General features: G+C 40.2%; 1 protein-coding gene across 1 annotated transcript; it reads right to left on the bottom strand.

Moving 5' to 3' along the window:
• Positions 1-5,259: 5,259 nt before the first annotated feature.
• LOC106907171 (transmembrane protein 238-like) lies at positions 5,260-12,716 on the bottom strand. Its single transcript, XM_014972754.2, has 3 exons — positions 11,592-12,716; positions 6,539-7,521; positions 5,260-6,458 (listed from the first exon to the last, which is right to left on the bottom strand). The coding sequence occupies exon 1, from the start codon at positions 12,169-12,171 to the stop codon at positions 11,599-11,601; it is 573 nt and encodes a 190-aa protein (XP_014828240.1). The 5' UTR covers positions 12,172-12,716; the 3' UTR covers positions 5,260-6,458; positions 6,539-7,521; positions 11,592-11,598.
• Positions 12,717-13,183: the final 467 nt, after the last annotated feature.

The raw sequence follows: 13,183 nt of genomic DNA, 5'->3' as shown, positions 1-13,183 counted from the left end.
TAGCTGCGGGTTTATTTATTTATTTCTAGTAGAAATGCCATGAGGCACCACGCTGTGAGCACAGCGCCAGTGGATGTAGGTCGTGTCGAGAGAACTACGGAGAGGCTTGAGAGCTCCATGGAGCCGTGCCGCCTCTGTCAGAGCCCCCCTAACCATTTTCCTTCTCAGACAGCACACCATGTTCTTAGACACGGCTTTAATATTTAAGTGAACGTGCTACTCAAAGAAAGCCGCGCGCGCACTGTCACGGCTTTGAGCCGCACGTGTTCTCTAAATGACGTAATGCCTGCTTTGTCCAAGGATGTATTAGTAACAGCTCTGAAAATTAGAATGTCGTGAAAAAAATGTCAATATTTTTTGTCACTCAATTCATAAAATGGGGCTGATATATGACATAAATTCGTTACACAGCTAGTTAAATATGTCAACTTTTTTTTTTTCTTTTTTTTTAAAAAAAGGATAGTTTCTGAAAAGTATGTTCACTTCTATGCACTCAGTGCTTGGCTGTGATTTATTACTGCATCAATGCTGGGTGACTTGGAGACAAGCACAATGTGGCACAGCTGAGGTGTAAAGGAAGCCCAGGTTGCTTTGACAACGACCTTCACACCATTTGTATTGGGTTTGGTGTCTTTCATCTTCCTCTGGACAACACCTCATAGGTTTTCTATGAGGTCTACATCGGGCCAGTTTGCTGGTAACACCACAAGTCAGCGTTTGCTTCCGTTTGGCAGTGACTTGGCAGGTTCCGCTGGAAAATGAAATCAGCATACCCATAAATCTTCTCAGCAGTGGATGATATGGGCTCCAAACCATCACTAAATGTGAAAACTTCACACTGGATTTCAAGCAACATGGGTTCTGTTTCTTCCCGCTATTCCTTCAAATACTCTGTGCTTTTGATTTCCAAATGAAATACAAACTTTACATTTGAAAAGAGGAGTTTGGACCACCGAGCAACAGCATAGTTCTTTTTCTCCTTAGCCCATATAGGATGCATCCGATTATTCCCATGGGTTAAAAATCTATTTGAACATAGTTGCAGCATGTTTAGCAACAAAATCATGAGCAATGCAACATACAAAGCTGATTTAACATTGTACAAACCGACAACTACTCAATACTTACCTCAAAATCCCATAGGACTGCTGGGCATTTAAAATCTTACTTGCACTCCCGAGTGTTTATTATTTCATTGTTCAACATTAATTTGTGAACATCTTCCTTTAGTGCTTGACTGCACCAGAATAAATGATTGGCTTTAATTTCTCATGTAGTGGTCTGGCCTTCCACCTTGCAAGACAATAGTGAAGTTGAGTGTTGCGTTATTCCTAGATCCAATCTTCCAAGTTGCATGGATTGCTGCATTATTCCTTTTATCGTTATTGTCAAAGAGTTGCAGCTTAGGGTCAGTTCGCCCCTCCAACGTCTTCCTTAACTTTTTTCTTTTTACCCATATGTGACCATTTCGTCTTTCAACAAATCATTCCCTACCTGTATACTGAAACCATTGACCAGTTGACTCTTTTTACATAACAGATACGTCTTCCTTAAAGACTGCACGCATCAACAAACCGTTTTGTGTTAAATAGCCAAGTGATACCAAGGACTTTACTTTTGAGAAAGCCGGTGTTGAAACGATGGTCGAGTGCTGCCCTCTGCTGGTTTTACTCGGTATGTATGGGGGTCTCTGTGGGTTCATTGCTGGCAATTCGGCACCAGCTGATGCACATTTGAAGAGGTGAACAAGTGCACCGATTCACTCATATACAAGAATGCAGTGAGAGGATTTACCAGCCTTATATATGCACTGTAGCATGAGTTATTAATCAAATTATAAAGGCAAGAAGTCCAAAACTTCAATTTGATCTATTTAATGAAATATATTATATATATAACCTGCTCAAAAAAATAAAGGGAACACTCAAATAACACATCCTAGATCGAAATGAATGAAATATTCTCATTGAATACTTTGTTCTGTACAAAGTTGAATGTGCTGACAACAAAATTACACAAAAATCATCAACGGAAATCAAATTTATTAACCAATGGAGGCCTGGATTTGGAGCCACACACAAAATTAAAGTGAAATGTTCCCTTTATTTTTTTGAGCAGTATATATATATATATTTTTTTAAACATTCACTCCAGTTATATCCCACTAAAATGAAACATAAGGTAGCTTTACATAGAAAACTAATAAATGCTAGTAAGCCTGTTGAACTGCTGACCTCAACAAGCATCTTTGTTCTGCCTCATGTCACAAAGTTCCTATCCCAGCCGGTTCTGCATTTGTGCCACAGAATCATCTCCGCCTCAGCTGCTTTTCATTTCTGCTCACCAGGGAGGGCTGTCTCTAAAAACAGCAGGTCTCCATGGAAACCGGCCTAATGAAATGCTTTTAAGCGAGGTAGCACCTCATTACCGTATTGAGGAACCAGCGTCCGCTCAGTGAAAAGGAAACTCGGGGATAAATTAGATCCTTAAATGGGAAGTTAATTTCCAGGAAGTGCGGCTGAACAGTTCCGTAATTAATTTGGAACGTGCGGAGGAAATGGACATCCATATCAAGCTTTACCAAGTACATTTACTGAGCCGTAATTAGGAAATAAATTACTGCCACCTAATATTTATTAAAGAATACAATTGTTAAAAAAAAAAAAAAAAAAGTTGATCCTGGACATGTAATTGGATTTTCTCCCTAGAACATTCTTGCCTATATTTGGACTTTAAAAGTTTGCATTAAAACCACGAACCGTGACAAGCCAATGTAGTCGCAGGTTCCTGCCTCACCCGAAGAGTTTATTGGTGTGCTCAAGGTGTGTGTTTGTGTGCTCCTACGCTGAATCACGCCTGCTGTACGCAACCTCCTCGACGGTAGAAAGGGACAAAAGTAAGTCCTCAAAACGAAAACATGGAGAGGCGAAAGGTGGGATAAGTGTTAAGTTGACGTCACGTTCTCCTGTGTTTGTGTGTGTTAGCTGGGAATTAATTTGTTACCTTCATAACTTTAGTTTTTGAGGAGTTGGGTTGAGTGGCACAAACATAACGTCACATGACGATCCACCAAGAAAATTTGCCTGACCAATTCAGAAATGAGAAATCACCCTCTTTTTGAGATTTGGTTTTGTTAAATCGCCTTTTTTAATTTTCACCATTGATAAATTATGTTCTGTAAAAAAAACAAAACAAAACAAAGAAACGGCAACCAACGATGTAGTTTATGGTGATCCAAAGTTGGGAAATCATAAAAACATCCAAAGCATGGTGCTGAAACAAACCCATTTCATTTAGGACAAAGTAACCAGCTCTTTGTCCAGCAGTGACCCAACAGTCCACCCTCTAAAACAGGAGGGTCAAACTCATTTCTGTTTTGGGCCAAATCAAGATCATGAGTGCTCTTAAAAGGCTGGTTGTATTGATAAAACCTGTTCACAAACTGTAAAAATATCAATGAATTCTTAAAATTAAATAATATTATCAAACATCTTTTCAACCCCTCCAGGATTTTGTGATTCTTTTTGTGATTTTTGGTAATAATAAAAGTGTTTGTGGTACTAACTGGGAAATATTTGCAATTGTGCTTATTTATGACAGTAAATAAGCACTATCATAATCAAAAATGTGACTTTTTATTACTCGCTGTGTAATAAAAAGTAAGGCATGCAGCCCAAAATAAGGCACTCTTAGCAGTTCTGGTGTTGATGGTTCTGTGTAGCCCTAAAATTAACCCATCTTCTCTCTAAAGTTCACTTAGAACTTAGACCTAGCCCATTTAGTACCTGTTCCTTTAGTCTTGACAGAGAGGCTGCAACTTTTACATTCTTGACCAGTCTAATAATATTAGAATCAATTTATTTTATAGACTTTATTTCTGATTTGGTTAGTAGCTTGTAGATAAGTTGATATTCATACCAAGCAAAAAGAACAAAGACATTCAGTTTTAAATGCATTTCTAATACTGAGAAAGATACATAAAACTCCTTTGTACCGATGACTCAATAAAAAGGACAGATTCACTTCTTCCAAAATGTCTTTTTCAGCATCAGACTGAAAGATTAATTTCCAAACTTTAACACATTTTAGCATTGCTCCACCAGCTTTGGCAGCTGAAACTCCATCACACCACATGCCACCACGGTGGTGTTGCTCCAGTGTGAAGTGCTGGCAGCCGTGACAAGAGTCTCAACACTACACCGACTGCCCTCGCGGAACCTAATCTCTGCCGCCTTTGTCACTAGACGGTGTCATGTTCAGCCAGTGCAAGGCATAGGCGCGTCTCCTCCGCGCGAGTCAGCAGAGACAGAAGGAAGGGTGTGAGGACCAACCTGAACACCTACAGACGGGCCGGGCTGTGGGGATTGTAACACCTCCTGGAGGCTTGTGACGACCGGTTCAAAGGAACTCTTTCTCGATCCGCTTTGCCGGGTGAGGTTTTGAATTAGTAATGCAGTGTTGACACATTCCCAAACACTCATTTGTGCGAGGATAAATAACATGGTGTTTGAAACCCAAATGTTTCTCAAAAGAGGACTTGGAACTAAAAGCAGTTACACAAAATTGTTAACTTGAACATAAAATTCAAGTTAATAGTAAACCCATGTGTATTTTGTCCCGAGTCTTCCTGTTAGTTTGTTATTGTAGCTTCACTCTTGTGCCAAACAATGGATGATCAGGGGATTATTGTGGTGCTGAGCTCAGATATCAGTTGCCCTGTACATAGGGTGTGTGTTTGGACTGGTGAAAAACAAGTTGTATGACATACCTGAGATAAAGATAACACCTGAGCACATGAGTAGCTCAATAAACAAACCCACAAAGTTTGATTCCACCATTGAAAAAAAATCAGTTACCATTTTGTCTTTTTCACAAACGACACTGCTCGGTGGTCTGTAACTGAAGGACCCAGTTTGACTGGTTCCTTTTGAACGGTCTGAGCGACCAATACTCAGATTTCACAACTCTAAAATCACCACAGAGACTGATCGAGAACAGCCTTAAGCACAAAATCAGCAAAACAGACATGATAAATGACCACGTGTTGCCGACATGCAGGAAGGAGAAACAAAGGAAGGACTTATTAGACGGGGGAGAAGGGGTGCTATGTAGCGGAGATGAGAGTAGTAAGTCCCTTTAGTAGAAAACGATTTTTATCTGAAAGTCATCAAGAGGATATTATCAACTAGGATGGTAAACTATCAGCTAGTCAGTGTTGGAACAAGATTATAGAACATTTCTATCATCTTTGGACTGAAGTATGGGATTAGACATTTATTTACACAGAACACAATGATACATGACAGAAAAGTGTAAAAGCATCCTTGATTCGATAAACTTTTTTTTTTCCACATTACATACATTTTGTAACAGACAGGGTGTGTCCAAATGGAGGGGTTGTCCTCCTCAAAGGACCTGGTGCTTCGTCCACGAAGGACTACAAAGGTAGATCAGGTTCTTTGTCAACTGCAAAGACCAGAAGTGAGCGGCTGTGAAATTTGAAGGTCTGGCCTTCAGCTTTATTCCCTGCCCTTACCTCGGAGTTTGTCCTGTAACCTAGAAAGCATGACGCTTTCTAGGTTACAATGGAACTTTAAATCTACACAACATTGTTTTGGCATTATGTATTGATGTAATTATTCGTTTGGGTTCTTCTTTTCAATAAAGTTCATAGTTGAGTTTGGTGTACATCTTTTGACTGCATTACCTAAATCCAAAAGGTTGTCCAAGTTTTAAAAAAGTGCAGCAAAGTAATAAACTAATCTGAATTGTTTTTATGTTTCCATTTGAAACAGAATATGGTCAGACTGCATGAGAAAACAAAAAAGAAGTTGTGTAGTAATCAAAAACTTATTTGACTCACTTTTAGATTTGAGAAACGCATCAAATATTTGCACAAAAGCAACATTACAGTAATCAGGACAATTTGGGAAATATGTTCATCACAAAAGGACAGCAAAGAGCCTCAGCGTAGCAACAGAGATACAAAAGCGCAGCTTAGGGATGGAACTAACAAAAAATTATGCACAAGACGCCAAACAAAGGAAATGCTTACAAAGAAGGCAAGTTTGAGATAAAAAGCTAAAGGATGAATCAAACAGGCACAATGTGAATTTAAAAAGGACACAAAAGATGGAATACGAACACAAAAGAGACCTAAATGGTTATAACATAATATTAGTTGGGGACAAAATGCTCAAAAATAATGCCAATTAAAAATAACTACAGCAATTTGCTATTGTCTGTTCCTTTTCATCTTGGCTTTTCTGGGGGCAAGTTGGAGTAAACATCATCCAGGCCTATTTGTCAAAATACAAAAGAGTCTTAATGATTGCACTTTCCTTGGTCTGAAGCGATCTTCAGAACTTTTCCTTCTCAGCAGTCAGATGTCTTTTGGGAGTACGGCTCCATAAATTTGTCCTTCGAGATAAGAGTCCAAGCACAAAAACCACCTGAAACTGAACAAAGGAAAGCAACAAAACTTTTAACAAACATTACTTTCTCCACGTACGTTTATTTTACAGCAGAAGATTTGAACCTGTAGCTGCCTTAGTTTCCTCATCCAGCAAAAGGTGATAAACGGTTGCTGACGAGGAGCCTCAAACTTGAGTCAGCTCCTCGATCGGCACCTCTACGTTTCCAATGTACCACAAAATCCAAAACACCAGGCTGAGGAACATGATTAGCGGCCCAGAAAGGACGAGGAAGTCCCAGTAGCTGACGGGCGAGGCGATCCCAGTGATGAAGACGACGAGGCCGACCGCATCAAGGAGGACGGCAACGAAGAAAAACACTACGCAGCGGCCGATCCAAGAGCTGTAACTCGTGAAACTTAGTTTTATTCTTTCCATTGTTTGCACGGCACCTCACGAGGAGTGAAGCGGTGTGACAGATGACACGGAAAGAGCTTAAACATTCAGGTCACATTCCTCCTATATCTACATCTTTTTTTTTTTTTAAACCACCCGCTGGCACCAGACAAATGCGTTTCCTTAATGATAAGAGATATTCTGGTTGTTGACGAATTTGCTTTCCTTTCCTTACAGACCCAGCTGCAGCTGAGCTGAGGTTTGGATAAAGTAGGAAGAAATTATCCATGTGTGTTAAATCCCAAACATTTGTTTGTAATTGTAGACATTCAAAAGGTGACACTTTGTTGAGGATTATCTTTGAAACGTAGCCTCTTTCAGTAAAGCAGACAGCATCCACTGCTCGGAGAGTCACACAACCACATTTAAATATCTTTGCACTTTATTCCCAAAAATAATTTAGACACAAATATACATATAGTTACACAAAAAACATGAAAATGAAATGTACATTTTCTTCACTGTTTAGCTTTCCTTATTTTAGAGAGCTTTACACCAAGCAAGATGTTCTCATAAACGTGACTTTTAGCTCACAAGTTTAAATGTTAAAGTCTGTTGAAATCTCAGGGGAGAAGGAAAACAAACAAACAAACAAAAAAAACCCCAACAAAAACAGGAAGTAGCTCATGTCCAGGAGCACCGACTACACCATCTGTAAAGGTAATGGAGGAAAAATAAAAATACAGTCACTTTTGATGGAAAAATTGGGTACACAAAAAATAATTACTGTGAGTTACTGTAACAGGTTATGACTTCTCGCCACTAGTTGAAAGTCTAAATCTAGATAAGCTAAAGGTTGTGTGCTACGCAACTGTTTTTCAAAGATGATCTGTATGCAAATTCATGAAAATTTTCAGACTATTGGTAGCAATAAAAGAGGTTGTTTGAGAATAGCTTTGCGGTGGTTTCTCTTTGTGTGCTTCATTTTGGCTACATGCTGTATCACACAGGAAAAAAAAGAAAAGAAACAGCTTCAGTGACCCAACAGGTCAAGAGAAAACTAACTTTACGCAGGTGGTCAGGTGAAATGTCTCTTATTTTAGGTCAACTTTCTTTATCTATTTACTGAATGTCACAATAATAATAAGAGAAAACATGTCAGACATTTATTAATGTCTACTCATGTCTTTCTATTCAGTGTATGTAAGCCTTTGGCCTCATCTGTATACCAATGTGAGAATTGCACAGATTTGAAATATTTTGCACATTTTAGATGTAGGTTTTAATTTTGGATATTGTCCTGGATAAACAGTATTACACTACAAATCCTCAACATATCTGCAACCTTTATTTCTAAAAACAAGCAACCTTGGTCCTTAATTTTGAATGATTGACAAATACTTTGCATTATCAAATGAGGCTTTCGATATACAAAAAAATAAGCACATTTGGTTTAATATTTAGACATCTGCATGTGCCACCCTGTTCTCAACATTTAGGTTTAACAATAACAATTTTAAAATATTAAAAGGAAGATTGAGAAAAATGTGGGCTAATCACAACCACCATCCTAATCACAATATCAATGCAATATCACTTTAAAAAAAACAACTTAGTATAATGCTGTTCTAGCTTGCTTTCCAGATCTCAAGATGAATATCCAAGAAAACTATATATATATTTAAAATGTTTGTTTCAGACAGTCTTGATGTTTACATCCCCAGAACAGGTAAACGAGTCAACATGGTACGGCATGGCTTCACAGAAACATTGAGTAATTTCACACCACCACACAGGCAGCTCAGAACATGTGAACATGCAAGCATGAAGCAATCAGCATCTAATCCTGACCAATCCCTCTCTCTGTGTTTGGCAATGATAAATTACACATACTGATTAACCAGCTTTGCCAAACCTCTAATACGTTCTCATTCAGGGGAAAAAAAAAAAAAAAAAAGGGTAAGTTGATGCTACATAAGCAGTGTTTTTCTAAGGCGGGGACCTGGGTTATGAAAAGAAGTGTACACTGATACTCTGTGATAATATTTGACCCAATGGGAGGAAGTAGCCGTCTACATCACAAATCTGAAAGTTTAATCTCTTTCAAACTCGACACCCTTAAAAACAAATACACAGGATTATGAAGCCTAAACAAGACTTGAAAGATGCCGTCAAATAGTAATAATAATAATAATAAAGCCTTATAAACTGTAAAGATCTTACCCCGTTTCCCTCCCCCCATGTTTCTCTCTACAATTGTAGTTTTAAATATATGAAATACTGTCAAACTAGTGAAGTGACCTTTCCTGTTTTACCCTCACTTCTCACAGTTGTTGTTTATTTTTAAGCTGTTAAGAGGCATGGTGGTGAAACATGAAACTGCTGCTGCGCAAGCTACTCAGCAGGTTGTTGCTAGGAAACCAAAGAGGGAGCCAGTTACTTGATGCCACCAAAGTTGCTTAGCCAGCCGCGAGAGGTTGAGCGACTAAAGCCTTTTCTTTACCTATATCTCCCAGAATGCTATGCAGTCAGTGAAATTACTGAATCTGATGCATTATCTACTGATATTGATAACGCCTCTATTGTGACATATATTGTTTTTGATTTATAGTTTAAAAAAAAATAAAAGCTACAAAAATGGAGGTCAATGGAGTGCAAACTAATCTGGCTTTTTATGTTGTGTTTGGATTAATGGCTTCTTCTCGACTCTGTCTGTCACATTACCCAACATCAGTATAGGAATAATTTTATTCTGGATAATGATACACTCATAGGTTATCCTCCACTTTACTGAAACATTGTGATCACAGCTTACAAAGTAACAGCGTCACCATCTGGATGATGTCTTCGGCAGATCCCCCAGGGAACCAAATGCGAGGCGCTGTTATTTTGTGGATTGGCACCTTTTTTTTTCTTTGTAACTTTAAAAAAAGAAGAAGATAAAAAGACCACACCCATTTATAGCTAGTGGGATGGCATCAGTGGGCATTAAGCAGAATAAGATAAGATCCTCGCATTCCTTCGGCGGCGAAGCCGCGGCTAAAACCCAATCGCCGTACCCATCGCACTCCATTCCACCGGATCAATAAGTGCTGCAGAGTTCCATTAAAATGCAATTGTGCCTTTATGCCCACAGGGTGTCTGACTGGCCGGCCACTTACAAGCAAACTGACGGCTAAAATACTGCTGAAGTGTGAAGGTGAGCACAAACGGTCAGGCTCATTAATTAAAAACTGCCATGGGTCACTGAAGATCTCTCAACTCGGGTGGAGAGGGTGCAGAAGGAAGAGAAAAAAAAAAAAGACTATTACAGATATTCATGAGCATAGAGCTGGGCAGCCCCCTTGGAGGGCTGATGGGGGGGTGGGAGAGGTGCATGTACCTATGGGTGGGTGGTTGATTACTTCTCAGGACCAGCTTCACTATGAGTTTCATCTAATCCCTGCCAATAATGTGAGATATTTCCCTTATTAAGACCGGGGCGAGCCTGAGGAGGGCTGCCATGACAACCTGTGAGAGGACGGGGATGGCAGCGGTGACGGGAAAAAAAAAAAAAAAAGCCAGAGTTAGATGTAGCTGAAAAACTCATGCTAAGCAAAGTGACGGCAGGCCGCTAACGAGGATTATTTACCCCCTTGCAAAGGTATTCACACCCCTTGAAAGTTCACACTTTGTCAAGCACGACTTTCTTTCAGTGTGTTTTATTGGGATTTTATGTGACCGACTAACGCAAAGCAGTATATAACTGCGAAGGAAGAAAAAATACATAGCTTTCCAAACGTTATCCAAAAAACACACCAATTGCTTCCAGAAGTTACTCAATTAATAAGCAATAATGACCAATTTAATCTGAAGAAATCCAGTTCTGTGAAAACCTCAAAAGGTTCATTAGAGAGCATTAGCTAAAACAAACAGCATCATGGAAATGACGGAAAACAGCAGGGACAGAGCTGTGGAGAAGTTTAAAGCAGGGAACTTTGGAGGAGAAGCACAAGCAAACAGCTCAGGTGGAAAAATCTGACAACTATTAGCCATGGATTCCACAAATCTGGAATTTATGCAAGAGTGGCAAGAAAAAGGCAACTTAAGGCTCTCCATGCTAGCAACGTCGTTAACACTGTTATGCATTTTGTCAACCTACAAGCAGAACAACATTTGGACTTCTGAGCATTTGATTATTCATTTCAAGTAAAATTATTATGGCTAATTGCATGCTTTCCTGAAATTATGCAGCCCTATGGAAAATGCTGTATTTTTGTCAACAGTCAAAGAAACTGATTGGAGTTGATGAGCAATATCAGTAGAGATAAATATCCTGAAAGCCAGTTAAAAGTTACCAAAGACTTCAGAGTGGTCGAGAAGTTCACCTTCAAGCAGGACAAAGACCCTATAGACATACAGTGAGTGATATGGTCAAAGGATTTAGATCAAAACTCAGTCATGTGCTAGAATGGCCCAGTAAAAGTTCAAACCCAAATCCAACTGAGAATCAGCAGCAAAAGTTTAGAATGACTTTATAGACGATTGCCATCAAATTTCAGAAATTGAGATATTTTGTAAAGAAGAATGGGTAAAAGTTTTAGTCAGTGGACTTTCTTGCTATATTTAGCAACATTTCATGGGGGTGCGGGGGTATCGCTAAGAATCGGCAGGTCAGACTTTTTATAATTTATCCGTTTCGGTAATCGTCCAGAAAACTACAATCGATGCAGTCCTAGTTGGAACCGTTCGGCCCAGACCTCCAGAGGTCCTCGCGGCCTTACAGGTGAGACAAATACGCACCATGCTGTCAGAGGAGCCTCTCTGCTTTAGTGTCTCCCGCCTGCAGAACCGCCTCCGCCACCGTCGGGACTCCCAGCTCCACGTTTTTATCAGTCGGAGATGCGCACTCGCTCCATCCGTCAAAGCCCCCGTTATCCTGACCTCCGCCGCCGGCTTCCCATGTAATCCGAGGCGGCGCAGAGAAGCGCACGGTCCCCTTCGCCTCCACCACCTCTCCACGTATCTTCTTTTTCTTCATCTCCTGCTCACCCTCCGCCGCTTCCAGGGGCTTCTTGCCGCCGCCGCCCTTGGAGAACCTCTCGGACAACTTCCTGGCCCACTGCGTGATGCTGGCGTCCAGAGAGTCCCTCCTGTATCCCGGCGCGTACAGGTGCACGTTCCCCGTGTACCACAACACCCACCACATCAGGCTGAAGAAAATGATGATGGAGCCCGTGTAGATGAGGAAGTCCCCGTAGAAGCGGCCGTCTGCAGTCAGGTTGCCGAAAATGCCGACGAGGAGCATCGCCAGGCCGCCGGCGTCGAACGCCAAGGCGAGGAAGAAGAACAGCAAGCACTTCCCCACGCCACTCGAGGCCATAACCGGAGCACAGCGCTGCAGTGCAGGACGGGAAGAGAAATAACGGCTGCCAGGTGGTGAGCTTGCTTTTTTTTTTTTTCCACCTGTGCGCCTGGCCACGCCTCGGTTACCTGTATCAACGTAAGGGGTTGTCTCCCTGCAACCTCAAACGAAGTGATATAACTGTCACGCTCCGAGCCTTGAAAGACATTTACACGCAGGTCACGTATAAACCGCACAGCATTTTATTGTGATCACGCCAGATTGAATAAGGTCATAAGCAAAATTGAATTTGGTACCCACTTACTGATCAGTCCATCTCAATAATTACACGTATGTGAGAGTTGGAGAGCCTTGGGCAATGTTTTTTTTTTCTTTTTATTCCCTCAAGAAAAATTAATAGCATTCATTAACCTTACTAATAGTTATGACAATGGTATATATTTTTTTTAAAAACAGCCATAGGGCTTTTTGCCATGGGCACCATTTTCTCTGGGGCAAAAGCAGTGTCAAAAATAAAGTTGTCACTTATTTCTGTATTGCTTTTTGGTATTTCCAGTCTTTTTATTTTCCACTATATAAGCACTGTAATGATTCTGGATTGCATTTGATGATCTTTTTTCTTTTTCAAAACCTACAACTTAGGCCAATCAAAGTAAAACTACAATGTAGGGGAAAAAAATCCTCTAGAAAGCAATTTGAGCTGAGTTGTGGAAAAACACACAATGTTCGCGATGAATTGTTAATGTCACGACTTCCTAAGAAGAAATGTAAAAATATATACACTGTCATAAATATTAGTTAAGATCAATTGCCAGATCCCAGCTCAAAAAAAATCTTTATGTTGTGGAACAGGATGATTGGATCATCGATGGACCCAAACATTGCATCATTTGTTCTGGGTTTCCCATATCTTGTACAAAGTTGCACATTTGTAAACCGTTCCTTTGTACGTTTGTGTCATGGAGGCTGTTGTTGTGTTCACTTTGCCTATGGCCAGATGTGGCAGCTCTCTAATTTGGACTTTTCATCC

This window comes from Poecilia mexicana, unplaced genomic scaffold (genome assembly GCF_051168715.1).
Source record: "Poecilia mexicana isolate PSO_F unplaced genomic scaffold, ASM5116871v1 scaffold_19, whole genome shotgun sequence".
Taxonomy (NCBI): domain Eukaryota; kingdom Metazoa; phylum Chordata; class Actinopteri; order Cyprinodontiformes; family Poeciliidae; genus Poecilia; species Poecilia mexicana.
This window is presented reverse-complemented; position numbering and strand designations above follow the sequence as displayed.

Excerpts from the sequence above, each read along its gene's own strand:
- LOC106907171 (XM_014972754.2), bottom strand. The coding sequence starts at position 12,171 with ATGGCCTCGAGTGGCGTGGGGAAGTGCTTGCTGTTCTTCTTCCTCGCC.